Below are 25,507 nucleotides of genomic sequence, written 5' to 3'. Positions count from 1 at the left end.
TTATTATAAACCTGTTGTTTTTCGACAATTGGCAAGGATAATCGTCAAGTGAAATCCTTTCCGTGAGAGAAAATCGTTTGATAGGAAGTTGTTGTAATAACATAAAAAATAGAAAAAATAACCGAGAAAGAATTGCTGAAAACTTTTGCTTAAAATGAGGTGATGATATATTTATGAAAATTCACTATTTAAATATTTATCCTAAAAATGTACGCACAAGAGTGACCAACTAAATATTGCTACTTCATGTAAAATGGTCTGAAAAGTTGGCAATGAAGTGTTTGTCAAATGTCAAAGAAAGATATTCTCACGTTTTATCTAACAAAACCCACCACCATTCTCTAAATTAGTGGACCTGGAACTTTCATCATTCAAACAGCCAACATCCCCATCATAAACCATATAACCATGGAGTTTTCGGTCAAAATGAGGCAAACGAGGATACTGTAGGCCATTTCTTCTACCTCCATCTACAGCGAGAAACCAACTCCATAGCCAACAAAGATAAAGTTGTTGGATGATGCAAGTCCCACATCGGTTAATTTAGAGAATGGTCATGAGTTTATAATCTAAGAATACACTCTCCATTGATATGAGGCCTTTTGGGAAACTCAAAGCAAAGTCATGAAAGTTTATGCTCAAAGTGGACAATATCATACAAATCCTCGAATTTTGAACAAAGGACTCTAAAAAGGAAAAGGAGTCAAGCCTCCTTGAAGGTAAGAAGGCAGTCAAAAATGACTAAGACTCCTTGGAGTCAAGGCTCGATTAATGGGAGGCGTGCTTTGTTCGAGGGGAGGTCTTGAAGGTAAGAAGGCAGTCAAAAATGACTAAGACTCCTTGGAGTCAAGGCTCGATTAATGGGAGGCGTGCTTTGTTCGAGGGGAGGTGTTGGATGATGAAAGTCCCGTCCCACAACCCAAGCTCTTCCCCACCAGATACCACAATCCAAACCCGAACTAACCCTCATAGCCCAAATTCTTACAGATCATTGAAGAAATAAGAAACAAACAGAAATATCGACAAATAATTACAGAAAACAGGGGAAAAAGAGAGAAATAAGCGGAATCTAAGTTCAAAAGTGACATCCAAAGCAGAGAAAGAAGAAACAGAGTGTAGCGACAAGAACTACGCCCTCCAACATAGACACAATCTTGAAGAGAAAATTATCCATAAATGAAATCTGCAAATTCGTCAGTCTCTTCCACTTGAATGCCGACCCCATTAGCTTCATTTTGCGCGATTCTCTCCTCAGCGATCGCTTGAAAATCGCCCACATCGTACCGCTACTCCCATGCCTCTTGCTTCTCTTCGCACCCACTTCTTCGTCCATCGATAATCTTCACGAGAAGAAACTTGGGAGAAAGAGCTCTGTAACGGTCTCTGGTGTGTGCAGAGCTCTGTAACGGTTTCTGTTTATAAATGAGCCGTGGCATGGGAATCGAAAATTTGGTGTTCGACAGAGGGCTTTTCCGTAATTTGTCATCGCTACAATTTTCTTTTTATTTTTTCAATATAGATATTAGAAGAAACTCAAAATTCAAAATCTTATGAAATGTTTTATGCTTTTACACTTTAAACATAATTTCTCGTCGTTTTAATCTTCCACTAAATTAACCAACGTAGACTCACTCTCAATAATCTTCAACAATTCTCCTCTCGAACAAAGTACACTATAAGCCCCCATGAAGCTTATGGAACTCTCGAATAGTCTCCCCTTAATCAAAGCTCGACTCCTTTCTCTGGAGCCCTCGAACAAAGTACACCTTTTGTTCGTCACTTTTGACTACAAAAAGAGAACGTTAGAGATGACGGGACCATCTAGTATTGAATTTGAACTTTAACTCGAACATCTGAAAAAGAAAAATAAAGTATAGGGCAGGTTGTAGAGAGGGGCTGGTTACTTTACAGTTTTAAATATGGATCCTTGAATTTGGATTCTTGTTAGCCTCTAGAATTTGAATAGGAAAAGACCAGTTGACAGCAAAGAAAACGTGTGGGAGAATATATTCCGCACTTAAAAGATTAAAATTATCGCCGTAAGAAGAGAACCAAATCCTTTTAGCTTTAGTCTAAATGATATGATCGTTTAAAAACTTTTAAACTAAATAAAACTACCATTATTTATATTAATAAATTGTTTATTATTATTATTATAATTCCATAATAAATACTTTATAATTAAGTATGTTTAGCTTGGATCAATCTTATGTTAGCTAACTTCTCAAAAAAATTTCTATAAATTATATGAGTAAATACAAAACATATGAAAGAATAGTTTGATCGAAAATTTTGTTTAAAATAATTAAAAAAGAATGTAAAAAAAAAAAAGAAAGAAAAAAAAAAAGACTAAAGTAGTATTTAAATTGAAAAGAATAAAGTTGATTTTAACTTTTTATAAAATAACAATCCCATTCATAATTTATTTCGTAATAATTTAGTTTTTTTTTTTAATTTTGTGATAATTTAATATGTAAATTTTTATAAGTAATAATTTAGTATTTTAATTCCACATCTATAATAAATATTATTAAAATTAAATATTAATTTTTATTGTCTAACTCATTAGATTTGTAACTCTGAACACGTTTAATAACTAATCAATTTATTAGTTCATATTTGTTTGAAATTTCTTTAAAGATTAAATTGTTAATAATTTTAAAATATATGAACTAAATTGCCGTATATAAAGTTTAAGGACTAATTAAATTGTTATAAACTTAAAAATGTAAAATTATTTAATAATTTAGTGTTTTCTCTAGATATTTGGTAATAATTATGTATATTTTTAAAATTATTTAAGGATATTGTTTATAATATTTTTGTAATGTCTTTGAATTGTTAATATAAATATTATTATGAGATTTAAAATTGCAACTTTAGGATATTTATTTGGTTATTTATCTTTTGATTGATGTCAATAAAAAAACATTTAAAAACTTTCTAATTATGTTATATTAGAAAGGGAAAAAATAAGTAAAACTTAGGATTTTTTGTTTTATATGTATTTATATTAAAAAGCAAACAAAAATTAAAATTACTAAATTTAGATAACAAAATTAATTTTTTTTTTAAATACAAAATCAATTTTTTAAATTTTATTTTTAACCAAATTAATTATAACAAAATATATGTAATATGCATTTTTTTTTCTTTCTTTTTGAATATTAACCATTTCCATTACACATACCATATAATATTTATGTGGGCCTTTTTAATATAATAATATTTTTTAATATAATATTTTTTAAATTTAACTAATAAAAATACAAAAATTAAATAATTGAACTAGGTTCGAGTTCCTCATTTATATTTAAAAACAATTCAAATTATATTTACCTATAATTCTTGATTTTAGATGTTTTATTTTTTTATTTATTTTTTTTTTTTTTGTTCCTAAATTAAAATCATGAAACATATTAAAATGTTCAAAATAAAATTAAAAAAATGTACGGAAAATTCTCAAATTGAGGTTTTGGAAGCAGACGCATCAGCCTCCACGACTGGTTCATTTGCAAGCAGCAGCAACGAAGACGACGCCTCCAACTCGCTCTCTTTCATTCTCACGTTCTTTCGCAGCCTTTCCAACGATTCCTTCAATTTCAAAAGCTCGTCCAAATCCAGATCCTCGATTTTGATCGATTCTCCTCTCGATTTCATCTCCTTCTCCAGCATCTCTCCCTTCTTCTTCTCCAATTGTAATTGTTTAACCAGATCGATAAGTTCCTCATTCTCCTTCTCGAACATTCCTTCGCTCGCCGGCGGAATCGGCTCCGATTTTCGATTTAGGTATCGATCGACGACTTCCTCGACGTTTGGATTGCCGAATGAGAACGCCTTGCCGCCAGGAGAGAAGACGATAATGGCGATCTCTAAACCGCACAGAGTAGCGAGATCGTTCGCTTTCTTGAAGAGACCGTTTCGGCGCTTGGAGAAGGTAACTTGTCTGGAGCCTCTATCTTTCACCATCTTCATCTCAATTTTTCGCCTCCCCATTGATAACGTACTTTATAGTCTTTCCACTGAAAAAATTAACCGATCAGAGATTGATTTCTGAGGAGATCTGTGATTCCGATGTAATCGATCGAAAACCAGAGGTGTTTTCTTCAATGTTTCTAATATCGGATTTTAGTGTCTGTTTTATACATATTATTTTGTTCATTTTGTTTGCTAACATGGAAAGCTTTTAAATCTCTTTCTAAATTTGTCTGGTTGTTGGAAATTCGAGATTCCGATTATGTTCAAGGAGGTTAATTTCTCTGAAATTTCAGAATTCGATTTCACTCGTAAGAAATATCTCTTTCATCTCTGATTGAATATAATTTCTCTTACATCATGGACTGAAAATAATATCACTGGTAAGAAATATCTCTCTTCCATCTCTATAGAAATGTCTCTCCTCTATCTCTGAAATGATTCTCTCTTTTTCTTCTTCTTATGGTTGTTTATATACTTACAGATGATTGCCATAGAATTAGTATGTCTTATTGAATTTTATTTACTTACTAATTTATATTTTTGTTCTAATTTTTAAAATTTTACCGATCTATTTCAAATTTCAATCTTCATATACGATTAAAACTATGAAGAGGTCAAAACGTAGTAGAGCAGAGACCAAACGAGGAAGAAGATTGAAAAATTCTTGTAGCGGCAATAACGAGCCCAACCAAACCAATAAGTCTACCGATGCGAGGAGCTGCGCCTTCAAAGAGGCAATGTAAATGGTGCGATTGTCTCTGGGTCAAGTTCCGATCATTCAAGTGTCAAAGCAAGCGGCATTGCGAAGGATAAGACTGGGGGAGTCTAAATCTTTTGATTCTTGAAATGGGTCTCCCAAGCCATTTGTCGAGCTATGGGGTGGGCCGTCAGGTTGATGTGGAAGTTGGTGCTTTTAGGAATCAGAACCGCTGTTATTCGTGTGGGCATTATGCTATGCTTGATGATCTTGATCTTACTGATCAGTTACCATTGACGTGAGGGGTCATGTTGTTTAGAATTAAGATGATGTAAAGGAAGTGAAGCGTTTTTGGCTTGAGTGAGACAAAGTCGAGCCAAATTGGTCTAGAAAGTTAACTAGAGTTCGTAACTTGTATAACCAAATGAATATACAACAATAAACGAATAAAAGTTAAAATTACATTGTTGAAAAAGTATATTAAAATATAGAATAAAATAGTATTTAAACATTTTATTTATTTATTAGTTATGTTTATGGAACATTGACAAATTTGGTTGGTGCAATTCACACATTATGGGTGAATTTTTACAAGAGGGAAATAAAATAACTTCCAACTGATTCTCGCATTATGCCCATTTTATAGCAAACTAATTAACTGTTATTTTACCTTTGTTTGGCTGTAAATTTATAATAATTTTCATTTTTTTTTATTTCAGTTATTATTATTATTATATTTTTCTTCTGATTTTTGGTATTATGTTTTTTTTTTCAATTAAAAAATAATAATAAAGAGTGAATAGATATTTAGAGAAAGAAAATATATAAAAGAAAATTATTTTTTTAATCATTATATGATAGTAAATTTAAACACACGAGAGACAAATATTTACATAAAAATTTAGGAGATTTTTAGATTTAGAATATTAATTATATTTTAGAGAAAAAAAATTAAATAGAAAGAGAAACTCTTTACTGAGAATAAAATATATTTTAGAAAAATAAAGAAAAGTCACAGGGAAAGAAATTTAGAGATATATTTATTAGGGAGAGAATAAAAAATATTTCATTTTACTTATATTTCAAATATTTATTATTAAAACATAATTAATTATCAAGCAAACTTTGTTTTTAAAGAATAAAAAACTAAGGGTCAACTATAGAAAATACTCACTAATGATTGATTTCAAACTTCTTTATCTAATTTTAGAAATTTAGATGCTAGTTGTCACATAGCCTTGTAACGTGATTGTGCGACACTTACTTTTACTTTGGGCAACACCGACAATATATGCTTCAAGCTTTCACTCGTGCACTAGAAAAAAGTTTTAGAGAACAGAGTCACAATTAATATATTTGAAAAATCATTTTGAGATAGTAATGTTACGAGCTAGCAAGCAATGGGTAACAATAATGACATTGATAGATTGCAACCAAGTAGGAAGAATTGTCAATTAATCACATTTTCTATAATACATTTTAAGGCTTTTTAGGTTTTGAAGGTATAAACATGATTTTGGCAAGCCATCATACACTCCTAAATTGTAGTATTATAAATAATAAAGAACTACAAACATGAATGCAAGTAAAGGAAGGTGTGGAACAAGTTGCAACTATAGTCAATATGTTATGGATAAGTATGATTCGAACATCAAATACGTGATCATAGGCAATACTACTTATTACGGTAACACTAGCCTCACTAACTAAATATCAATTAAATTAAAATACACTTCAATAATCATTAGAATGGGATTGAACACAGAGAGGCGAGAAAATCTTGATGAAGGCGGGGAATAGAATTTGCCGTGAGGATGAGGGAAGCATTTTGTCCCACATCGTTTTAACTCCAAAATCGAGGACAAGGCATTGGGTATAAAAGGGGCGCGCACTCTCAATATTAAGCATACCTTTCTCGGCCTTTTGGCTAAGATCAAGTGTAGTATCTGTTCTTATCAGTTTAATATCTGATACGTGGGCCATCGGCCCACATGGTATTAAATTAATTTTTTATGGGGGAGGGCCCAAATCAGTAGCTTGCTACTGGGTCCTCGAGCGTCGCTCAAGTGTAGCACTACAGCTCGGGCCTGGCGCACCCCTCTAATTATAGTTTAAAAATTTTACCTGCTTCCGAGTTGGGCCTTAGGAAATAATATGTTAGGCCATTCAGTTATTTGATTTCAATATTTAAATTTAATTATCTAAACCTATTTATTCAGTCTAATTGTTTATTTATTTATTTATTCATTCTATGTATTTTAAATGATTGTGGAAATGAATTTTCATTCAAAATGATTAATTAAATAAATAAACAATCCTAAATTGTGATGCCTTGAAAGTTTAAGACTTCAAGGAAAGATCGACTGGTGACAGTGTTCATTCTTGGGAGCGTACACTATGGAGAAGCTGAAGTCACTGGTGCCGAAGAACTTGGAGCAGACGGTGGGTTCAAGCACCGTCGATGATCTTCCCTCATCGTGTTCTTTCTTATTACGCCTTTTTCAGCAATCCCAGCTCTTCTTCCAAGTAAGCTTTGGTTGCAAACGGCCTCGTATTTTTCTTCCATTTCTCTCTGGAAAAGTAGGTAAATTAGCATATGGGTTACGCTTCCAATGTAACTCTGGATGAATATGGGCAATTTTTGATGATGGGTTTTGCTCTAATGTCCGTCTCAGTTAATCGGGGATTTGACAATGGACCCTGAAAATGCTCTCTGTGGTAAGAAGAAGGACGCTGCTCTGGAGTTGAAGCGCCAGGGAAATCAATGCTTCTTGAAGGGGGATTATGCTACTGCGTTGGTTTATTATTCCCAGGTATGCAAGTTTCATTCATTTGATACTTATCTTGAGTTGAGGCCATGCTGCAATGGAAACCATTTTTCCAGTTTGTGCGGAAAACTGGGTTTTCTTGTGCCAATTCATAGTGGGTTAGTATTAGTTTTATAGATTTCAGGATTGGCCTACAACTTCAACTTACAATGAAGGATGAAACTTAGTATTATTCAAATGCTTTATTCCAGGATTGTTTTACATTACAACAGTACACACCTAGGCTTCAACCTTTTCTGACTGAGATTTCGCGTTTCCCGCCTATTCTTGTAACGCCCACAGGCACTGCAAGTGGCTCCAATGAATGCTGTTGACATGGATAAGAATTTGGTTGCAACCTTATATGTGAATCGAGCATCAGTTTTGCTTGTGAGTTCGGTCCTTCGGTTGATTTATATTTAATGTAAAACTATAATAAAAGAGAAAAAGTAATAAATTATTGCAAATTGATGAATGAACTGATTGATGTAGGTTCTTTCATTGACACTAATCCATCTGCTTTATGCTTCCTTCAGAAAATGGATCTGCAATTGGAGTGTTTACGTGATTGCAATAGAACACTTCAAATTTCATCAAACTATGCAAAGGTGAAATTAATTTCATATCATATTATGTTTGTGGATATTCCTTATAATCCACTTGTTCGATCTTCCCTGTTGTCTTATTCTTTCCATTAGCCATATCTTGTTTTTTTCTTGTTCTATAGGCATGGTATAGAAGAGGTAAAGCAAATGCTAGTATGGGAAATTTTCATGATGCTATCCGTGACTTTCAAATTTCTAAGAATGTGGAGGTATCATTCAATGGAAAGAAGCAGGTAGACGACGAGTTGAAGATCATCCAACGTCAGTACAAGAGGTCAAATACAGTACAGGAACATAGCAACAACAACAAATTAGACGATTTTGGTATGTCTCATGTTTAAGTCCTTATGCTAATTTTATTGAATAATTAACCCAAGAATCCTCAGAACAGTGGTGTCAAGCTAGTCTAGTCTTTCCTAATTGAGGGGAAAAGCCTTTTCAACTTGTTTCTGTAGAGGTCCCCAAAGGGTGGCTCTCATAGTTAGGGCTTGTGTAACATCTCAAGCTCGCTGCTAACCGATATTGTCCTCTTTGGGCTTTTCCTTCAAGATTTTCAAATGTGTCTACTAGGGAGAGGTTTCCACACCCTTATACGGAATGCTTCGTTCCCCTCTCCAACTAATGTGGGATCTCACAATCCACTCCCTTCGAGGCGTAACGTCCTTGCTAGCACACCGTCCGGTGTTCGGATCTGATACCATTTGTAATAGCTCAAGCCCACCGCTAGCAGATATTGTCCTCTTTGGGCTTCCACTCAAGGTTTTAAAACACATCTACTAGGGAGAGGTTTCCACACCCTTTTATGGAATGCTTCATTCCGCTCTCCAACCAACGTTGGGATCTCACAATTTGGGTTATTTTGTGATATATGGGGTGATTAGAGAGCTCCCTTCCTCTCCCTTTCTCACTTAGAGAACAAGTACAATTTTCCAAAACGACGCCTCCTGCTAGACTCTATCTTCCCTCTATATTCCCTCTCTGTCAACTCCCTAAGTAGCTAATATGATTGGGATCCACAAAATTCATTACATCATACACTCCCTCAATCTTTCTCCCTTCCCCTGGCTACAAGTATATGCACGTCAGCGGAAGCTTATCAAACTTCCAACAGGAAAACCAAATAAATAAAACATTTTGGTTTCTACTTCTTATGTGTTGACCATAGGTATTCTTTACTCGGTTACTTGTTAAAAACTAGCCTTATTGTGTTACAGATGAGCCAATTCAAGTAAAATTACATGTCACCACGTCGAATAAAGGTAGAGGAATGGTTTCACCCATTGAGATACCTCCATCATCCTTGGTCCATGTTGAAGAACCTTATGCCTTGGTGAGTACATATTTATCTTCTAAATCATGGGGTACGCATTCTATTGTCCATACTGTTTGTTTTCACCTTTTTCTTTGACAACTTCTCTCAACTTTACACTTTATACTGCCTCGAAGTCTGGAACATACACGACTGTGACTGTCTAGGAGCTTTCCCCCAGCCCAGAGGACACTTAATGTCAAAAGACTATATTTTCACGAGAAAGTTATTCTGTATACGGTCTCTCTAAAGGGTTGACAACAATCCAGTCAGTTTTTCTGACTTAAAAGTCATAATATTTACTGTGCTTTTGACTGGCAGGTAATATTGAAGCATTGTAGAGAAACTCATTGCCATTACTGCTTGAATGAGCTACCAGCAGATAAAGTACCCTGTCCATCGTGCTCGATTCCTCTGTACTGCTCACAACGTTGCCAAATACAAGCCGGGGGTCGAATGTTACAAAACGTTCCAGATAATAAAGAGATTTTAAAAGATCTATCTGATGACCTCAGAAAGTATGTTCAAGAAATAACTTCGCCCAGTTTTGCTGACTTAAGGACTGATGATGTTCCTGAACATAAACATGAATGTGATGGTGTGCACTGGCCTGCAATTTTGCCATCTGAAATAGTTTTGGCTGGGCGAATACTGGCTAAATTTGTAGGACAGGGAGGTGTCTTTGCAGATGCTTCTAACCTTGTGGATATGTTGGTACTTCTGATTACTATATATCCCTACTAATTGTATTTGATTTTTTTACCTTGAAAACTACCTCTATTCTTGGCTTTGCTCTCACGACATGGAGTTGAACCATGATCGTAAGAATTTCCTAGAGCTTCTTGGCTCACGTGTCCCGAACGAACTCAGTACTAAGCTTATTCTAATGGTTTCCTGTAGAATCTTTCACACCATTTTTCGGAAATGCACGCTGACAGCAAGCTGGAGTGTATCATCTATTCCATTATATTATCAAGTTGTCTTAAGCAGTTTTTCCCCTCTCAACTTCCAGTAAATGAGAACACTATCTCGCAGGTTGGTTGATTCTCTTACACTTCATCATCTGTTCTAGAAAGAATGAAAAAGTCCCAATTTACCTGAAAATAATTATGAAATGGATTATTTGCTTTATCAATGCAGATTGTCATACTTATATCCCAAATTAGAACAAATTCTATATCTATTGTTCGTATGAAATCCTTCGATGCACCGGGATCACGAGATCAGTCTGGAAGGTTATCTAGCGTGGCTCCTTTTACTTGTAATATGGAACAAGTAAGCTCATCAGCCTGTATTTCTCTATGGTTTCAAATTTTCAATTGATTTAAATAGTAAATCCTTTGTAGTTGGCACTTCCTCATTGTGGTTTTTAATAGGTCAGAGTAGGTCAAGCTATTTATACAACTGGAAGCTTGTTTAACCATTCATGCAAACCGAACATCCATGCATATTTCAATTCACGTACCCTCTTTATTCGGACAACTGCGTCCGTGACAGTGGGGTGCCCCCTAGAGTTGTCATACGGTCCACAGGTTTGCCTTTTCTCCAAACTTGGGTCCACATTTTCTAAACACGACCTTTGCTATCATTGTTCCTTTAACTTTTTCTTCTAAAACATATATTGTAACAGCCCAAGCCCATTGCTAACACATATTGTCCTCTTTGTGCTCACAAAGAGGACAACATCTGCACTATGAGTTGAGTTGTTACTTATATATGACCCCTCTTCCTAGCTAAATGTAATTCAACTTCTCTGACAGGTTGGTCAATTGGACTGCAAAGACCGTCTTAAGTTGCTAGAGGATGAGTACTCTTTCAAATGTCAGTGTAGTGGTTGCTCATTGGTGCATATATCTGACCTTGTCCTCGATGCATTTTGTTGCATTAATCCAAGCTGCTTTGGCGTAGTCTTGGATAGATCCATCTTCAACTGTGAAAACAAGAAAACCAAGGACTCACTTACGGTCGACGAACAAAGTAGGCTCGAGCCTTTCATGCTGGTACTGTATCTTTTTTTTAGTGCTTTTTAAGCACCTCTACCCAATTCTTAGTCCTTTCCTTCAACACAATGGTTTGAGATGTACAAAAACTGTATGCTTTTACCAAGTTTAAGAATAGTTTGAGCAAGGGACTAAATGGTGCTATTGCGTTTCTATAGACTGACAGCTTCCTTCATGCTGGTCCTAGCCATTGTTTGAAGTGCGGATCTTATCGTAATATAAAATCATCTTGTTCGACTGTGGACGAGGCCTGGATTCACTTTACGAGGTAATTTCCTGATGCAATGTTGCCCAAGTCCGTTAGTGTTGGACCGTTGGTCGTATACTTGTTCTATAATTGCTCATAACAAGAGAATTTTTTCTTTCACTTGGGCTTGGATAACTGGCTGGCAAATTTACACAGGTTGCAGCAGGAGATAAATTCAAATAGGGTATCCGAGACGACAGTCTCAGATGCATTGAGAGCCCTGTGCTCACTGAAGTCTACATTGCATGCATATAATAAGCGTATAGCAGAAGTGAGTTCTCGTTTCGATATTGAACACTATATGCTGTCGTTTCCTTTTATTTGCTCAAATGGGTAGAGATACCTATGTCGATACTCTGTGGACAATGCTTGTTGCAACCTTAGCTAAGCGATGCTTGTTCGGGTTAAGTTGGCTACAAATGATGATATATGATTCACTTCTTGTAGGCTGAAGACAATCTGTCACAGGCCTTCTGTTTGCTTGGAAAACTCGAGCTCGCAGCAGACCATTGTAAAGCATCAATTCGGGTATGCTTTCTCTATGGAGATATAATTGTAGAAAGTAAAACTTGTTTTAATATGCTCCACTTTTTTGTGACGACCATTCTAAAGATATAAAGTTCCATTTGGAATCTTAAAATTACATTATAAACGACTGCAACATACAACGTGCTACATCAGAGTGATGAGCCACCACGAGGGGTTACCTTTCGAACCAAATAGAAACTGAATTCTCACTGAAGCTGCACGGTTTGTTTCGTTTGAAAATACTTCGTTTTTGTCCGAATCATGAACGTTTTGTTTTTTCCTTTTCTCTATTTTTGTGAGAACTCACGTCGGTTGGAGAAGAGAACGAAACATTCTTTATAAGAATGTGAAAACCTCTCTCTAGCCGTGTTTTAAAAATCTTGAAGGTAAGTCCAAAGAAGACAATATCTACTAGCAGTGGGCTTGAGCTGTTATAGTATTTGATTTGAGATAACTTCCATCTCAACTATCTTCCTTGATTTTGTTCGGAGTAAATGAAACCCGAGCCTTACTTTCCCGCTTTTGCAGATTCTAGAGAAGTTGTATGGAGAAAATCATATTGCCATTGGCAACGAACTCTTGAAGCTGTCTTCCATTCTGTTGTCTGTGGGTGACTGCAATGGTGTGGAGTGCATTAAACGATTGAGTGAAATTTTCAGGTGCCATTATGGATGGCATGCCAACACAATGTTCCCATTTTTGAACATCTTGGAGGAAGAAACTCACAAATTTGTCAGCACAGATGTTTGATCACAACGTGCCATGGAACCCAAATTTGTCGACGGTTGATCTTTTTTTTTTCAAGAAATAGAACTATGCAATTGTCTATCCTTTTTTTCCTACGGTTGATCGTTCCTTCTCTAAATTTACATATTTTGGGACAGTTTGGTCGAGTAGTCTAGGGCACTTTGTAACCATACAACGTTGGTCCTTTCCATTATGAATTTAGCTATCTCAAATTTTCAGCAATGGCACAGTTTAATCGAGTGGTCTAAGACACCAGATTTAGGCTTTAGTTCAAAAGGAGTGGGTTCAAATCCCATATAACATTGCCGTAAATTTTTCTATTTCAATTTTAAGCAATTGGACAATTTGGCCGATTGGTTTAAGGTGTCAAATTTAGGCTCTGATCTGATAGGGTATGTGTTCAAATTTTTCTATTTCAATTTTAAGCAATTAGACAGTTTGGCCGGGTGGTTTAAGGTGCTTGATGTAGGCTCTAGTTTGAAAGGGTGCAAGTTCAAATCCCACAATAAATTTTTCTATAACCATACAGCATTGAGCGTTCCCTCTGTGAATTTTTCTATTTTGATTTTCAGTGATTATATAGTTTGGTCTAGTGGTATAAGGTGCTAAATTTAGGCTCTAGTTTTGAAAGGGCCGTGAGTTCAAATCCCAGTCACACTTTGTTTTCCTATTTTATTTTTCCATCAATGAATACTATAATCATACAACATTGAACGTATCCTCGGTAAACTTTTCTATTTCAATTTTCAACAATTGGACAATTTGACCAAGTGGTCTAAGGCCAGATTTAGGCTCTGTTTTCAAAAGTGCATGGGTTCAAATCCCGTAATTGTCACAATTTGTTTTTTATTTTATAAATTTTTCTATATAAGGTGCCAGATTTAGGCTCTGGTTTGAAAAGGCGTGGGTTCAAATCCTATAGCTGTCACAATTTGGTCGGAAAGGGCGTGACGTGGGTTCAAATCCCACAACTATTCCAATTCTCAACAATTAGATAGTTTAGCTAAACTATCAGAATTAGGTTGCGTGGGTGTGGGTTCAAAACTCACAAATGTCATACAATTCCCACAGATGTCTATAACCATACAACATTGAGCGTTTCCTCGGTGAATTTTTCAATTTCAATTTTTAGACAGTTTGGCCGAGTGGTCTAAGGCGCCAGATTTAGGCTCTGGTTCGAAAGGGCGTGGGTTCAAATCCCACAGCTGTCACAATTTGTTTTATATTTTATTTTTCAAATCAATGAATTTTTCTATAACCATACAACATTGAGCGTTTCCTCGGTGAATTTTTCTATTTCAATTTTCAGCCATTGGACAGTTTGGCCGAGTGGTCTAAGGCGCCAGATTTAGGCTCTGGTCCGAAAGGGCGTGGGTTCAAATCCCACAGCTGTCACAATTTGTTTTTTATTTTATTTTTCAAATCAATGGATTTTTCTATAACCATACAACATTGAGCGTTTCCTCGGTGAATTTTTCAATTTCAATTTTTAGACAGTTTGGCCGAGTGGTCTAAGGCGCCAGATTTAGGCTCTGGTTCGAAAGGGCATGGGTTCAAATCCCACAGCTGTCACAATTTGTTTTATATTTTATTTTTCAAATCAATGAATTTTTCTATAACCATACAACATTGAGCGTTTCCTCGGTGAACTTTTCTATTTCAATTTTCAGCCATTGGACAGTTTGGCCGAGTGGTCTAAGGCGCCAGATTTAGGCTCTGGTCCGAAAGGGCGTGGGTTCAAATCCCACAGCTGTCACAATTTGTTTTTTTATTTTATTTTTCAAATCAATGAATTTTTCTATAACCATACAACATTGAGCGTTTCCTCGGTGAATTTTTCTATTTCAATTTTCAGCAATTGGACAGTTTGGCCGAGTGGTCTAAGGCGCCAGATTTAGGCTCTGGTCCGAAAGGGCGTGGGTTCAAATCCCACAGCTGTCACAATTTGTTTTTTATTTTATTTTTCAAATCAATGAATTTTTCTATAACCATACAACATTGAGCGTTTCCTCGGTGAACTTTTCTATTTCAATTTTCAGCCATTGGACAGTTTGGCCGAGTGGTCTAAGGCGCCAGATTTAGGCTCTGGTCCGAAAGGGCGTGGGTTCAAATCCCACAGCTGTCACAATTTGTTTTTTATTTTATTTTTCAAATCAATGGATTTTTCTATAACCATACAACATTGAGCGTTTCCTCGGTGAATTTTTCTATTTCAATTTTCAGCCATTGGACAGTTTGGCCGAGTGGTCTAAGGCGCTAGATTTAGGCTCTGGTCCGAAAGGGCGTGGGTTCAAATCCCACAGCTGTCACAATTTGATTTTTATTAGATTTAGGCTCTGGTCCGAAAGGGCGTGGGTTCAAATCCCACAGCTGTCACAATTTGATTTTTATTTTATTTTTCAAATCAATGGATTTTTCTATAACCATACAACATTGAGCGTTTCCTCGGTGAATTTTTCTATTTCAAATTTCAGCCATTGGACAGTTTGGCCGAGTGGTCTAAGGCGCCAGATTTAGGCTCTGGTCCGAAAGGGCGTGGGTTCAAATCCCACAGCTGTCACAATTTGTTTTATATTTTATTTTTCAAATCAATGAATTTTTCTATAACCATACAACATTGAGCGTTTCCTCAGTAAATTTTTCTATTTCAATTTTCAGCCATTGGACAGTTTGGCCGAGTGGTCTAAGGCGCCAGATTTAGGCTCTGGTCCGAAAGGGCGTGGGTTCAAATCCCACAGCTGTCACAATTTGTTTTATATTTTATTTTTCAAATCAATGAATTTTTCTATAACCATACAACATTGAGCGTTTCCTTGGTGAATTTTTCTATTTCAATTTTCAGCCATTGGACAGTTTGGCCGAGTGGTCTAAGGCGCCAGATTTAGGCTCTGGTCCAAAAGGGCGTGGATTCAAATCCCACAGCTGTCACAATTTGTTTTATATTTTATTTTTCAAATCAATGAATTTTTCTATAACCATACAACATTGAGCGTTTCCTCTGTGAATTTTCTATTCCAATTTTTGGACAGTTTGGCCGAATGGTCTAAGGCGCCAGATTTAGGCTCTGGTCCGAAAGGGCGTGGGTTCAAATCCCACAGCTCGGTCAATTTTTCTATTTCAATTTTCAACAATTGGATAGTTTGGCCGAGTGGTCTAAGTCACTAGATTTAAGCTTTGTTCTGTAAGGGCATGGGTTCAAATCTCATAGCCGTCACAATTTGTTTTTTATTTTATTTTTCCATCAATGAATTTTTCTATTTCAATTTTTAGCAAAAGGCGCTAGATTTCGTCTCTTGTCCGCATGGGTTCAAATCGCATGGTTGTCACAATTTGTTTTTTATTTTATTTTGAATTTTAGCAATTGGACAGTTTGGCCGGGTAGTCAAAGGCACCAGATTTAGCCTCTGGTCTGAAAGGGTTGTAGGTTCAAATCCCACAACTGTCACCATCCCTCTTTCTTCGGCTTATGGGAGTACTATCGCTCTAGTTTGGACACTGTTAGACCATCTTTAGCACAGTGAGGTCCAACATTTATTGGACATATATCAAAACACCTTACTTTTCAATAAATTTTGGGAGTTAAATGCACCAAACTCATTTTCTTAATGTAATGCATACACTTATAAGCTTTGAATGCTCTTTTGTATAACTCTTGTATAAATATGATATATATTTTAATAAATGTATCCTTCTATTTCTATCCATACTCGTAGCTTCCCATTTTCTTGCTAAATTCACAAAATCAACCTATTTTTCAATCGTTGGAATAATTCAAATAATCTGAATATGTTTCAATTATGCAAAAAAAAAAAAAAAAAAAGCCCAATATCCAAATCTTATACACAATCAGTTCACTTTTCCTCAAAAGTACGTAGAAAAATCATCTTTCCATTTTCAAGTTCTCCATCTGTAAAACCATCTCCAAAAGTGACTTATTGAAATCAATGGATAGATTATCAGTTTCATAAACTAAACCAGTGAATCAGAACCAACAGCGTTCATCACATCATTGAATGTTTGAATTAGAGATGGATTTGAAGGCATCAGGACCAGTTTTTTCTCACAAGTTTTTCTACCTTCAAACAATGAACATGAAAATGAAGGTACTGATGTATTCACGAGAAAATAGAGCTAAATAATGGCCATTATGGACCCACAAAGGGAAATCAAAGCTTCAATTAAACTGCTCATGCTAGTGAAATTAAGAAGAATTATGCACAAACCAAAGTGATAATGAAGTGGGATTATTACCTATTATTATGCAGGAGGATCATTCAGCAAGAAATCCTCTACAGTTGAAGGGAATTCCAATCCTTCCAAACAATTATCGCCGCCATTAGAGGCAAAAACAGCCTTCCCCATCAGTAAATACGCCAATCTAAGAGGCTCTAATCTCTCTGCTTCACCGCCACCAGTCCAGAAGTACTGAATCCATCCATTTAGCCTCTCCACCTCCTTTCCACATTTGGGGCCTTTTAGGCCAACGATCTTGCTGTAAAACCCGCTTTCACAACCCTCACAGCCATTACAGCCACTCCGAGCACCCAATTCCTTTTCTTCAAACGAATCCCCAAACCCTAGAAGTTGAACCAGCCGTTGAATGTCATCTACAGGCCGGTTTTGGCCACAGTCGATGAGATTCGGACTATTCGATTCTGATTTCAGATCTGAGGAATTCGAAAGGAATTCGGGAGGCGGTTCGCTGCTTTCTTGTAAGGAGGAGGCTGTGTTGGTTTGGGACAAATGAAGGTACATGGGAGTGCTCAGGGACTCTTCGACCGATGAAGAAGAACTGATTTCTACTGGCAATGACGGTGCTCTTCGTGGCGATGGTGGACGAAGAGCGTCCCGTTGCGATGGATTGTCTAATTTAAGGCGTTTTTCGACCTGTTTAGTGAATCAATTTAAGAAACATATGGGGAAAAACAGGGGAGAGGGAGGGGAAATTGAATTGAAATTGGGAGTTACCTGCTTAAGAGACGAAAAGAAACTGGAGTGCAGAGATATAGACGGCGGCGGTGGCGGTGGCGGTGGCGGCATTTTTTCACCCATGAACATGCGGCAATGTCTCGGATGAGAGGCAAAGCGATCTAACAAAATTTGGTGTCAAATTTCGCGCGTGCACATATAATCATACACACGTATTAATTTGTAAAAATTTGAAATTTAATTCATAAACTTTATTTCTTACCCTTTTAAATTTATAAATTTATTGTTTAAATTTTGATATTTTTTAAAATTTGCTAATGTACTGCACAAATAAATATTTGGTAATGACAATCCCACCCTCTAAATTTTTTAGTCTTTTAAATTTTTTCTTAGTCATCATATAATCTCTCTCGCATCCCTTCATTATATATCTCCTATTTATTCCAATGTCATTTTTTTTAATTCAATATATACGTGTGTGAAATTCTTACAATGAATCATCATCGATAGTTGTTATTGTTCATGTTGACCCGTTACGTATAACTCTCTCCAACCGATACGAGATCTCACAATCAATATTTGCCTCAAGTTTGATCTGTCCTTCATTTTTTACAATGAATCTCCCCTGTAGGTTGATATTACCCATTTTAGCTTATTACATATCGTCGTCAGTCTCACAATATTAAAACACGTGCTGCTAGAGAGATGTTTTCACACTCTTAAAAGAAATGTTTCGTTTTTTTTTTCTTTTTTTAATTTTCACATTATCCTACTTTTGAGTTTGTAATTTTGGTTGGAATCTTTGTTCCTCCGACAAGATAATTGGGATAAGGAAGTGTAGATCATGATATCTTATCCAATATCTCAAATAAATCTTCGATACCAAGAAACTTCACTCAGCTAAAGATTAGAATATCTGGTGCCGCAGCTGCCGATGGTTCTTGATTGGCTGACAACTAGGACAACACGATATTCCGAAATTAATTATAAAAAAAAAAACATTTCTTCTAGGCGTAAGAATCGCTACGTGGAGATTCACAGCCAATGAAATCATACACGTTGATTTTCCCACGATAACAATCTTCTGTATTTAAAAACTGAATCTCAACGGCTTTCTCATGACTCCACCAGCTAGCAACTTTGAACGCGTTTCATTTCTGTGATCCTTTCTTGCAATGGCGGCCTCTGCAATGGCTCTCTCCTCTCCGTCTCTTGCCGGAAAGGCAGTTAAACTCACTCCCTCCTCCTCGGAGCTTGTCGGCAATGGCAGAGTCAGCATGAGGAAATCCGCCGCCAAATCTGTTTCTTCTGGAAGCCCATGGTACGGACCTGACCGTGTCAAGTATTTGGGTCCATTCTCCGGCGAGTCTCCGTCCTACCTCACCGGGGAGTTCCCCGGTGACTATGGCTGGGACACTGCCGGACTTTCTGCTGACCCTGAGACCTTCGCCAAGAACCGTGAGCTCGAAGTTATCCACTCGAGGTAAGAACTCTTTCAAAAACATTAAAAATAGAAGCTAATTTAGGGAATGATTATGAGTTTATATTTGAGAGTCCAAAACAAAGTCACAATAGCTTACGTTCAAAATGGACAATATCATAGTGAAGATATATGATTTTCAACATATTATTTGTGTCATGTCCTTAACTTAGTCATGCTAATAGAATCACTATATTAAAAAATGACTCAAGTGTCAAACAAGAGGTACTTTGTTCTAGGACTCCAAAAAAAGGAGTCGAAACTCGATTAAAGGGAGGCTATTCAAGGTTCTATAGGCCTCGCGGGAGGCTCTATTATATAATTTGTTCGAAGATGTCATGCTCTTAACTTAGTTATATCAATAAAATCATCAAATATCGAACAAAGAATAATGGTGTAGTCAAAAGTGACTCAAGTGAACAAATAATGTAGTTTATTTGAGAACTCCAGAAAAGGGAGTTGAGCCTCGATTAAGGAGATGTGTTCGAGGGCTCTATAGATTTCAGGAGAGACTCTATAGTGTATTTTGTTTCAGGGTGTCATGTTTTTAACTAAGTGATGCTAATAGAATCCTTAAATGTTTAATCAAGAATAAAAAGTGATGTCAAAAGTAACAAATGACAGTAGTTTATTCGAGAGGGGAGAATATAGTTGAGAATTGATAGTCAGGAGAGAGTCTCAAAGTTAGAATTCTATTGTTACGAGGTCAGTGATTTTTAAAAGTTTTGTTTTTTTCTTGGGTCGGCCATTTTACAGGTGGGCTATGCTCGGAGCCTTGGGGTGCGTGTTCCCGGAGCTTCTATCCCGCAACGGCGTGAAGTTTGGGGAAGCGGTGTGGTTCAAGGCAGGTTCTCAGATCTTCAGCGAAGGTGGGCTCGACTACTTGGGGAACCCGAGCTTGATCCACGCCCAAAGCATTCTAGCCATATGGGCATCGCAGGTGGTTCTGATGGGGGCGGTTGAGGGATACCGTATTGCCGGTGGGCCATTGGGGGAGGTGACGGATCCGATATACCCGGGTGGGAGCTTTGACCCGTTGGGACTTGCAGATGACCCGGAAGCCTTTGCAGAGCTGAAGGTGAAGGAGCTTAAGAATGGGAGATTGGCCATGTTCTCGATGTTCGGCTTCTTTGTTCAGGCCATCGTGACTGGAAAGGGCCCATTGGAGAATCTTGCCGATCACCTTGCTGACCCAGTCAACAACAATGCTTGGGCTTACGCCACCAACTTTGTCCCTGGAAAATAAACTACAATTGTTTGTTCCTAGAGTGCTTTTGAGAACGAAACGACTGTGCTTTATTAATTTTAGTTCTCCATCTTTAAACCAAAATCAAATGAAATAACATGTGGTTCTATATCAAAATTAATTCTAATGAGCTCATGAATCATGAAAGGAATATCGTTCATCCACGACAATTCAAAGTGCTTACCTGTTACATATAATTTTAATTTTGTGTCAATAGATCTCTAACTTTAAAAGTATGTAATGAATGATTACATCGTATCCTATCTTGTATCTCATATAATATTTATTTTTTAAAATTCATAAACCTAATAAATACAAGCAGAATTAAAACAACATTGTAATATCGTGCATTAAACTAACCATATCATATTCATTCACGAATCTCTTTCAACTGTAGAGGATTCGTTCAAATCATCAAGATAATTCTGATAACCATAAGAAACAAACCCCCACACAGCCAAAATCATGGACACAATTTTGATGCCATCCATTTTGTCATGAAAGAAAAGGACAGCAAAAACAGGCACAATGGGCAAACCCAAAGCGCTAATGGCGTTGGAAAAGAGGGAAGAAACCTCAAAAATGAGGCCCACGCAGCCAACCGAGAAAAGCTGCCAGCTTATGGCTGTCCAAACCAAAGTCATTACGTACGAAGCCTTACCCAAATGGAACCCATCCATTTCCCTCTTCAAACTTCTCCATTCCCCACTTGCAAAGAAGCCTATCAATATGGCTGAGCTTGAAACAATTGATTGGTAAATTATCATGTCCATAACTGCCTTGAAAGTCTCCTTTTTTATGACTTTCTTGAAGGCTAGTTGGGTTAATGACAACATCAACCCGTACCCGGCCGAGGCCGCCACCGTGCAAACAAATCCTGTAATCAACAAGAACATGTCGATATTTGAATTCTACGGTTAATGATATACATCGACGGTGATTTAGAATCTTACCTGTAATGAACTTAGCTCGAGAAGCAAGGTGGTTAGGGCCTCTGTCGGAGACGGGTTCGGGTTGAAACATGAGGAGAGAGGAGGAGATAGTGAGAAGAACAAGAGAATTGAGGATGAATGGGGTGAAGATAAGGGAGTTAAGGAAGTAAGAAAAGAAGGCATTGAAGGCCAATTGTGAGGCACAAATGAGGGAGTAGGTCGACACAGGAAGGTACATGAGGCCCACGGAGTAAAGAAAGCAACCAATGGCAACAAGGAGACCGAGAGAGACATAGACAAAGGCAAGTTTTGTAGCCGTGGGTGGGTTTGATTGGAGGGTGATGTTTGAGGATGGGGTTTTGGGTGATTTTATCATGTAGAGTGGGAGGAGAATGGGAAAGCCTATCAATGTAACTAGAGTTGCCAACCATTTGCTTTTGCCACCTTTGTCAAAGTAGAGCCTCCCAAGCATAGTTCCCACTGATTGGCCTGCAATGAGCAGCCCCGTGTAAACACCAATTCTTAGCCATCTTTTGTAATTTACTTCGATTCTTGGGCTTCTTCTCGGTTGGCTTAGGTTAATGGAGCTCGTTTGCTTTTTCGGGCTCGCTTTCTCGTCTTCTTTTTCATACAACAACCACAATTACAAAACATGTCAGATGTTTCAAAATTGACACAACAATTAACGTGTAAAAATCGAAAGATACACATGACATCATTCACGTAAATTGACGTAACAGTTAACAGCTATCATGTTAATTTTTGTTTCAAGGGCACTTGTCGAACAAGTTTCAAATTTATTGGCTCCCGCCTTTTGGTATTGGTGGAGGTTTGAGAAAGTTTGATCCATGGATGACTATTTGAGTGAAATTGCTCTACTTCGCCCCTAAGCTAGGTTGCCTACAAGGAGTTCTACTCCAGCTTTCGCGAATCATTGTTGTCCCATTTTTGAGTGAACTGGAGCGCAATTATCAGAACTAGCTAGAAGCTATTGCTTCGAGTCTAAGCACTAAAAAAAAGACGAGGAAATGCAATGGTATAGGAACCAGGAGACCCACCGCTCGGGCACACAGCGGAAAAAACCAAAATTTATAGATATATGTTTAAATTTGAGTTGACTAACACTTACCACCAAATTGAAGCTTCAATTCCCCAACATCTCCCATGCCCTAAAGTTGGAAGAAATTTTGTAGAGAGAGAAAAATGAGAGAATGGAGAGAGATGAGAGATGGAAGGTCTTAAATAGGGAAGGGGATGGGACACAAATTAAAGTACTTGAGCGGTGATACTATTTTAGTAACAGTCCAATGAGAAAAAAGGAAAAGAAAAATAATCATGTTATAGGTTTAGATAAGAATAAATTAGCTGGGCAAAAAGACAGTGATTTTTGTCCTAAATTAAAAACATTGGATTAATTAATTCATGTACCTCTTTGCTTCGATTTTCTCGTATACAATACCAAACCAAATACGACGAGTAGTGGGGTCCTGAGCTAAGCCTTGGCTAAATCTTGGAACGATGTAACAACTACTGTGTTACTAATTAACCTTAAATTCCTAATCTTTCTTTTCTTATTTTTATTTTATAAAAAAAAAAATATATTCCGAATTAATTTTATAGAAATTATCTTATAGGAAATAAGTTGATATCATCGAAATATTAAAGTTAAAGGTTGGTATTAAGTTTCAAAAGTAGAATACGTTAAGCAAATATGAAATACGACTATTACCCATAAATCAAAATAGATTGTTATATCTAAATTAGTCGATAAGCTTCTCTTCAAATCAGGTACATGAGAGCATTGAAGATCCAGTTGGTCAGGATGAAAACAATATTAAAAGGTTGTGATTTGGTTAAACAATCGACGATCTGATCGATTCATAAAGTATGACAAAGATCAAATCAGTATCAGAAACACTTGATCTCGAATAAAATAATCCTCAATTTCAATAGGATTTGTACGAGTAGAGAGATAAGATTGGGCAATGACGGTCAGGGAGGAGAGAGAAAGAAGCCAAATTAATCCCACAAGCAACAAAGGACAACACTTTGGATTGGGCAACCCCATATGTGCATAGGGCCAAAATGAACACAATAATTTCTAACCGATCTATGAGTGTATGAATAGACTATTCAATCGATATCTTTGTATTGGATGAATAAATCAAATCGAATAACCGACCGAAATTGATTTGATGAATTTTTGTACAAAAATGACTAGAGTCGATCTTGTTAAGTGTCAAACTAATTTAGTAGGTCGGTTTTGAGCACAAGAACTCAATTAGACCACCAATAACGGTTAAAGTAAAAAATAAAATGTCTTTGTGAATGTTTGCATAATCCACCCCACCTAAATGGTTTGAAAGTTATCTTATTTATAATCAAATAAATTACAAGGATATGAAAATAGTAATAAATGGAAATAACAATAAATGGAAAGATACTTATGATAATAAGGCAAATATTAGATATTTGTCTTATAATAAAATATCAAATATAATATATATGGTAAACTATAATTTATTACTAAATATCCTTAACAAAGGTCCTTGTCTCGCCGGAGTTTATGTTCGACGAGACAAAACTGTTTGTCTTCCACTCTTTTCTCTTTTCATTTCTTGGTTTCTGTCCTTACAGGTGAGGTCTAAGGGTTTGACGTTTTCAAAGTCGCAGGAGTTTGGGTTACACTCGCCGGAAAACTTTGGTATTCTTCATCCCTCTCCGTTCCTCCTATAGCAGAGGCACCGAATTACTGTAACTCTAGGTTTAAACCTAGAGTATATTGCAAATACCCAAAACGTTTATTACATTAACGGGTGACGATACATCTACCACAACGATAGTTGGTAAAGACAAAAAGTTAAACAGCACTCTCATTTACATTTGTAAACGAGAGATTAGATGTCATCATCATTTACCTTTGTAAACAAAAGGTTAGATGTCGTTATCATTTCCATTTGTAAACAAGAGGTTAGATGTTAAAATGAGTTAGAGACAAAGAGGAAAGAAAAATTGAGAAACATGGAGATACCGAAGTTTTCCGGCGAGCGTAACCCAAACTCCGGCGACTACGAATACGTCAGCCTCCAACGAACCCTTAGACCTCACCTGTAAGGACAAAAACCATTAAATTGATGAAAATAATTTATGGCGAAATCAAGAATCCTTTTAAGACCTAAATTATATGAAACTCACATATCTATGGCGAAATCCCAAAACAAACGAGGTCGGAGACTTACCTTACGTTCTTGTCCGTTTCTTGCCTGAGACGAACGATCCAAATGCTCAGACCGTTCCTTTTGATCCTCTACGTAGATCTAGTAGGAAACCTGAGATCGAGAGTGCTTCATTGTTCGAGTTTGGGCGTTCTTCCCTCCTTGATCGAGAGTGATCCTCTACGTAAATTGTCGTTCACAAGGGCAATCAAAGACAGCAGTAGAGAGAGGGAAAGAGAGTGTAATACGAGGTTTTAAATAAGTAAAAATAAAAACATATAAGTTCCACATTTCCTCTTACTTCAACCTCCTCATCTGCTCATTGCACTCTATGAATGGCTATTGATAGCACCAAAGCAACCCTTGCTGTGAAGCGAAGGCTTGCATGCGAGATGGTAAAACACTGGCACCAGGTAAGTTTGTTCTTTAATTTATCACACGATTTGATTTCAAATTACCATACATAGACTATTAACCTTCCATCTCTGTTGACTGACTCAATTGCACGTTAAACATTAATGCATACACCCTATCTCATTCATAGAATCCATTTTAGTTTGTGCATTGCGTTTTACTATGTACTTGTACCATATACATTTACGTTCACAAGTGTATATTATCTCCTGTTCTAATGTAACATCAACTAATTTCTCATTGGAACACTGTGCAATTTTAAGTTATTACGTTTATAGGATTAAATAATATTTACATGCGCTGCTATAAAAGAAAATAAAAATGACTTATTCGTACGATATCATATACGAAAATAACTTAATATCAGTTTTGA

The 25,507-nt window shown here is 36.6% G+C and overlaps 5 protein-coding genes and 11 non-coding genes across 22 annotated transcripts; 13 read left to right on the top strand and 3 right to left on the bottom strand.

The window, feature by feature from the left end:
* Window positions 1-3,368: 3,368 nt before the first annotated feature.
* On the bottom strand, window positions 3,369-3,996 carry LOC111495601 (agamous-like MADS-box protein AGL29). The gene has a single exon (XM_023145708.1). The coding sequence runs from the start codon at window positions 3,994-3,996 to the stop codon at window positions 3,463-3,465; it is 534 nt and encodes a 177-aa protein (XP_023001476.1). The 3' UTR covers window positions 3,369-3,462.
* A 2,585-nt stretch (window positions 3,997-6,581) lies between these two features.
* LOC111495850 lies at window positions 6,582-6,776 on the top strand. Its single transcript, XR_002720373.1, has one exon. It is a non-coding gene; the product is annotated as a U2 spliceosomal RNA (small nuclear RNA).
* A 162-nt stretch (window positions 6,777-6,938) lies between these two features.
* Window positions 6,939-13,140, top strand: LOC111495544 (SET and MYND domain-containing protein 4). Of its 4 annotated transcripts, none has more exons than XM_023145627.1 (15): window positions 6,941-7,255; window positions 7,351-7,488; window positions 7,786-7,872; window positions 8,019-8,090; window positions 8,210-8,411; window positions 9,302-9,417; window positions 9,718-10,110; window positions 10,297-10,431; window positions 10,537-10,671; window positions 10,773-10,928; window positions 11,157-11,396; window positions 11,555-11,664; window positions 11,800-11,914; window positions 12,091-12,171; window positions 12,700-13,140. In XM_023145627.1, exons 1-15 carry the CDS (start codon window positions 7,073-7,075, stop codon window positions 12,919-12,921), a joined length of 2,385 nt encoding a protein of 794 aa, XP_023001395.1. In that variant the 5' UTR covers window positions 6,941-7,072; the 3' UTR covers window positions 12,922-13,140. The 4 variants fall into 4 exon arrangements, with proteins under 4 accessions (XP_023001398.1, XP_023001395.1, XP_023001396.1 ...); XM_023145628.1 differs by having other exon boundaries at window positions 6,942-7,201; XM_023145631.1 differs by having other exon boundaries at window positions 7,178-7,259.
* A 909-nt stretch (window positions 13,141-14,049) lies between these two features.
* TRNAL-UAG lies at window positions 14,050-14,129 on the top strand. Its single transcript has one exon. It is a non-coding gene; the product is annotated as a tRNA-Leu (tRNA).
* A 104-nt stretch (window positions 14,130-14,233) lies between these two features.
* On the top strand, window positions 14,234-14,313 carry TRNAL-UAG. Its single transcript has one exon. It is a non-coding gene; the product is annotated as a tRNA-Leu (tRNA).
* A 97-nt stretch (window positions 14,314-14,410) lies between these two features.
* On the top strand, window positions 14,411-14,490 carry TRNAL-UAG. Its single transcript has one exon. It is a non-coding gene; the product is annotated as a tRNA-Leu (tRNA).
* Window positions 14,491-14,594: 104 nt separating this feature from the next.
* TRNAL-UAG lies at window positions 14,595-14,674 on the top strand. Its single transcript has one exon. It is a non-coding gene; the product is annotated as a tRNA-Leu (tRNA).
* A 105-nt stretch (window positions 14,675-14,779) lies between these two features.
* On the top strand, window positions 14,780-14,859 carry TRNAL-UAG. Its single transcript has one exon. It is a non-coding gene; the product is annotated as a tRNA-Leu (tRNA).
* Window positions 14,860-14,963: 104 nt separating this feature from the next.
* Window positions 14,964-15,043, top strand: TRNAL-UAG. The gene has a single exon. It is a non-coding gene; the product is annotated as a tRNA-Leu (tRNA).
* A 104-nt stretch (window positions 15,044-15,147) lies between these two features.
* On the top strand, window positions 15,148-15,227 carry TRNAL-UAG. Its single transcript has one exon. It is a non-coding gene; the product is annotated as a tRNA-Leu (tRNA).
* A 171-nt stretch (window positions 15,228-15,398) lies between these two features.
* TRNAL-UAG lies at window positions 15,399-15,478 on the top strand. The gene has a single exon. It is a non-coding gene; the product is annotated as a tRNA-Leu (tRNA).
* A 104-nt stretch (window positions 15,479-15,582) lies between these two features.
* TRNAL-UAG lies at window positions 15,583-15,662 on the top strand. The gene has a single exon. It is a non-coding gene; the product is annotated as a tRNA-Leu (tRNA).
* A 104-nt stretch (window positions 15,663-15,766) lies between these two features.
* TRNAL-UAG lies at window positions 15,767-15,846 on the top strand. Its single transcript has one exon. It is a non-coding gene; the product is annotated as a tRNA-Leu (tRNA).
* A 781-nt stretch (window positions 15,847-16,627) lies between these two features.
* On the bottom strand, window positions 16,628-18,016 carry LOC111495590. Of its 3 annotated transcripts, none has more exons than XM_023145696.1 (3): window positions 17,887-18,016; window positions 17,170-17,805; window positions 16,628-16,646 (listed from the first exon to the last, which is right to left on the bottom strand). In XM_023145696.1, the coding sequence occupies exons 1-2, from the start codon at window positions 17,974-17,976 to the stop codon at window positions 17,176-17,178; spliced, it is 720 nt and encodes a 239-aa protein (XP_023001464.1). In that variant the 5' UTR covers window positions 17,977-18,016; the 3' UTR covers window positions 16,628-16,646; window positions 17,170-17,175. The 3 variants fall into 3 exon arrangements, with proteins under 3 accessions (XP_023001464.1, XP_023001463.1, XP_023001462.1); XM_023145695.1 differs by lacking the exon at window positions 16,628-16,646 and adding an exon at window positions 16,903-16,994; XM_023145694.1 differs by lacking the exon at window positions 16,628-16,646 and having other exon boundaries at window positions 16,903-17,805.
* Window positions 18,017-18,963: 947 nt separating this feature from the next.
* LOC111495586 (chlorophyll a-b binding protein of LHCII type 1-like) lies at window positions 18,964-20,686 on the top strand. The gene is made up of 2 exons (XM_023145690.1): window positions 18,964-19,330; window positions 20,084-20,686. The coding sequence occupies exons 1-2, from the start codon at window positions 19,023-19,025 to the stop codon at window positions 20,571-20,573; spliced, it is 798 nt and encodes a 265-aa protein (XP_023001458.1). The 5' UTR covers window positions 18,964-19,022; the 3' UTR covers window positions 20,574-20,686.
* Window positions 20,687-20,923: 237 nt separating this feature from the next.
* LOC111495569 (purine permease 21-like) lies at window positions 20,924-22,733 on the bottom strand. 2 transcript variants are annotated; one of them, XM_023145664.1, is made up of 3 exons: window positions 22,635-22,733; window positions 21,527-22,126; window positions 20,924-21,450 (listed from the first exon to the last, which is right to left on the bottom strand). In XM_023145664.1, exons 1-3 carry the CDS (start codon window positions 22,669-22,671, stop codon window positions 20,948-20,950), a joined length of 1,140 nt encoding a protein of 379 aa, XP_023001432.1. In that variant the 5' UTR covers window positions 22,672-22,733; the 3' UTR covers window positions 20,924-20,947. The 2 variants fall into 2 exon arrangements, with proteins under 2 accessions (XP_023001432.1, XP_023001433.1); XM_023145665.1 differs by having other exon boundaries at window positions 21,527-22,123.
* Between the last annotated feature and the right edge of the window lie 2,774 nt (window positions 22,734-25,507).

This window comes from Cucurbita maxima, unplaced genomic scaffold, assembly GCF_002738345.1.
Source record: "Cucurbita maxima cultivar Rimu unplaced genomic scaffold, Cmax_1.0 Cma_Scf00021, whole genome shotgun sequence".
In the NCBI taxonomy this organism is placed as follows: domain Eukaryota; kingdom Viridiplantae; phylum Streptophyta; class Magnoliopsida; order Cucurbitales; family Cucurbitaceae; genus Cucurbita; species Cucurbita maxima.
The sequence above is the reverse complement of the archived record's forward strand: the minus strand, read 5'-3'. Positions and strand labels throughout refer to the sequence as shown.

Bases quoted from the DNA above. Each gene is read 5' to 3' on its own strand.
- LOC111495601 (XM_023145708.1), bottom strand. From the start codon at position 3,996: ATGGGGAGGCGAAAAATTGAGATGAAGATGGTGAAAGATAGAGGCTCC.
- LOC111495544 (XM_023145627.1), top strand. From the start codon at position 7,073: ATGGAGAAGCTGAAGTCACTGGTGCCGAAGAACTTGGAGCAGACGGTG. The intron at 7,489-7,785 runs GTATGCAAGTTT...TAACGCCCACAG, and splicing joins CGTTGGTTTATTATTCCCAG to GCACTGCAAGTGGCTCCAAT. The intron at 8,091-8,209 runs GTGAAATTAATT...CTTGTTCTATAG, and splicing joins TTTCATCAAACTATGCAAAG to GCATGGTATAGAAGAGGTAA.
- LOC111495590 (XM_023145696.1), bottom strand. From the start codon at position 17,976: ATGTTCATGGGTGAAAAAATGCCGCCACCGCCACCGCCACCGCCGCCG. The intron at 17,806-17,886 runs GTAACTCCCAAT...TTCACTAAACAG, and splicing joins TCTTTTCGTCTCTTAAGCAG to GTCGAAAAACGCCTTAAATT.
- LOC111495586 (XM_023145690.1), top strand. From the start codon at position 19,023: ATGGCGGCCTCTGCAATGGCTCTCTCCTCTCCGTCTCTTGCCGGAAAG. The intron at 19,331-20,083 runs GTAAGAACTCTT...GCCATTTTACAG, and splicing joins CTCGAAGTTATCCACTCGAG to GTGGGCTATGCTCGGAGCCT.
- LOC111495569 (XM_023145664.1), bottom strand. From the start codon at position 22,671: ATGGGAGATGTTGGGGAATTGAAGCTTCAATTTGGTG. The intron at 22,127-22,634 runs GTAAGTGTTAGT...TGTATGAAAAAG, and splicing joins ATTGAAGCTTCAATTTGGTG to AAGACGAGAAAGCGAGCCCG. The intron at 21,451-21,526 runs GTAAGATTCTAA...TGTTGATTACAG, and splicing joins TCGAGCTAAGTTCATTACAG to GATTTGTTTGCACGGTGGCG.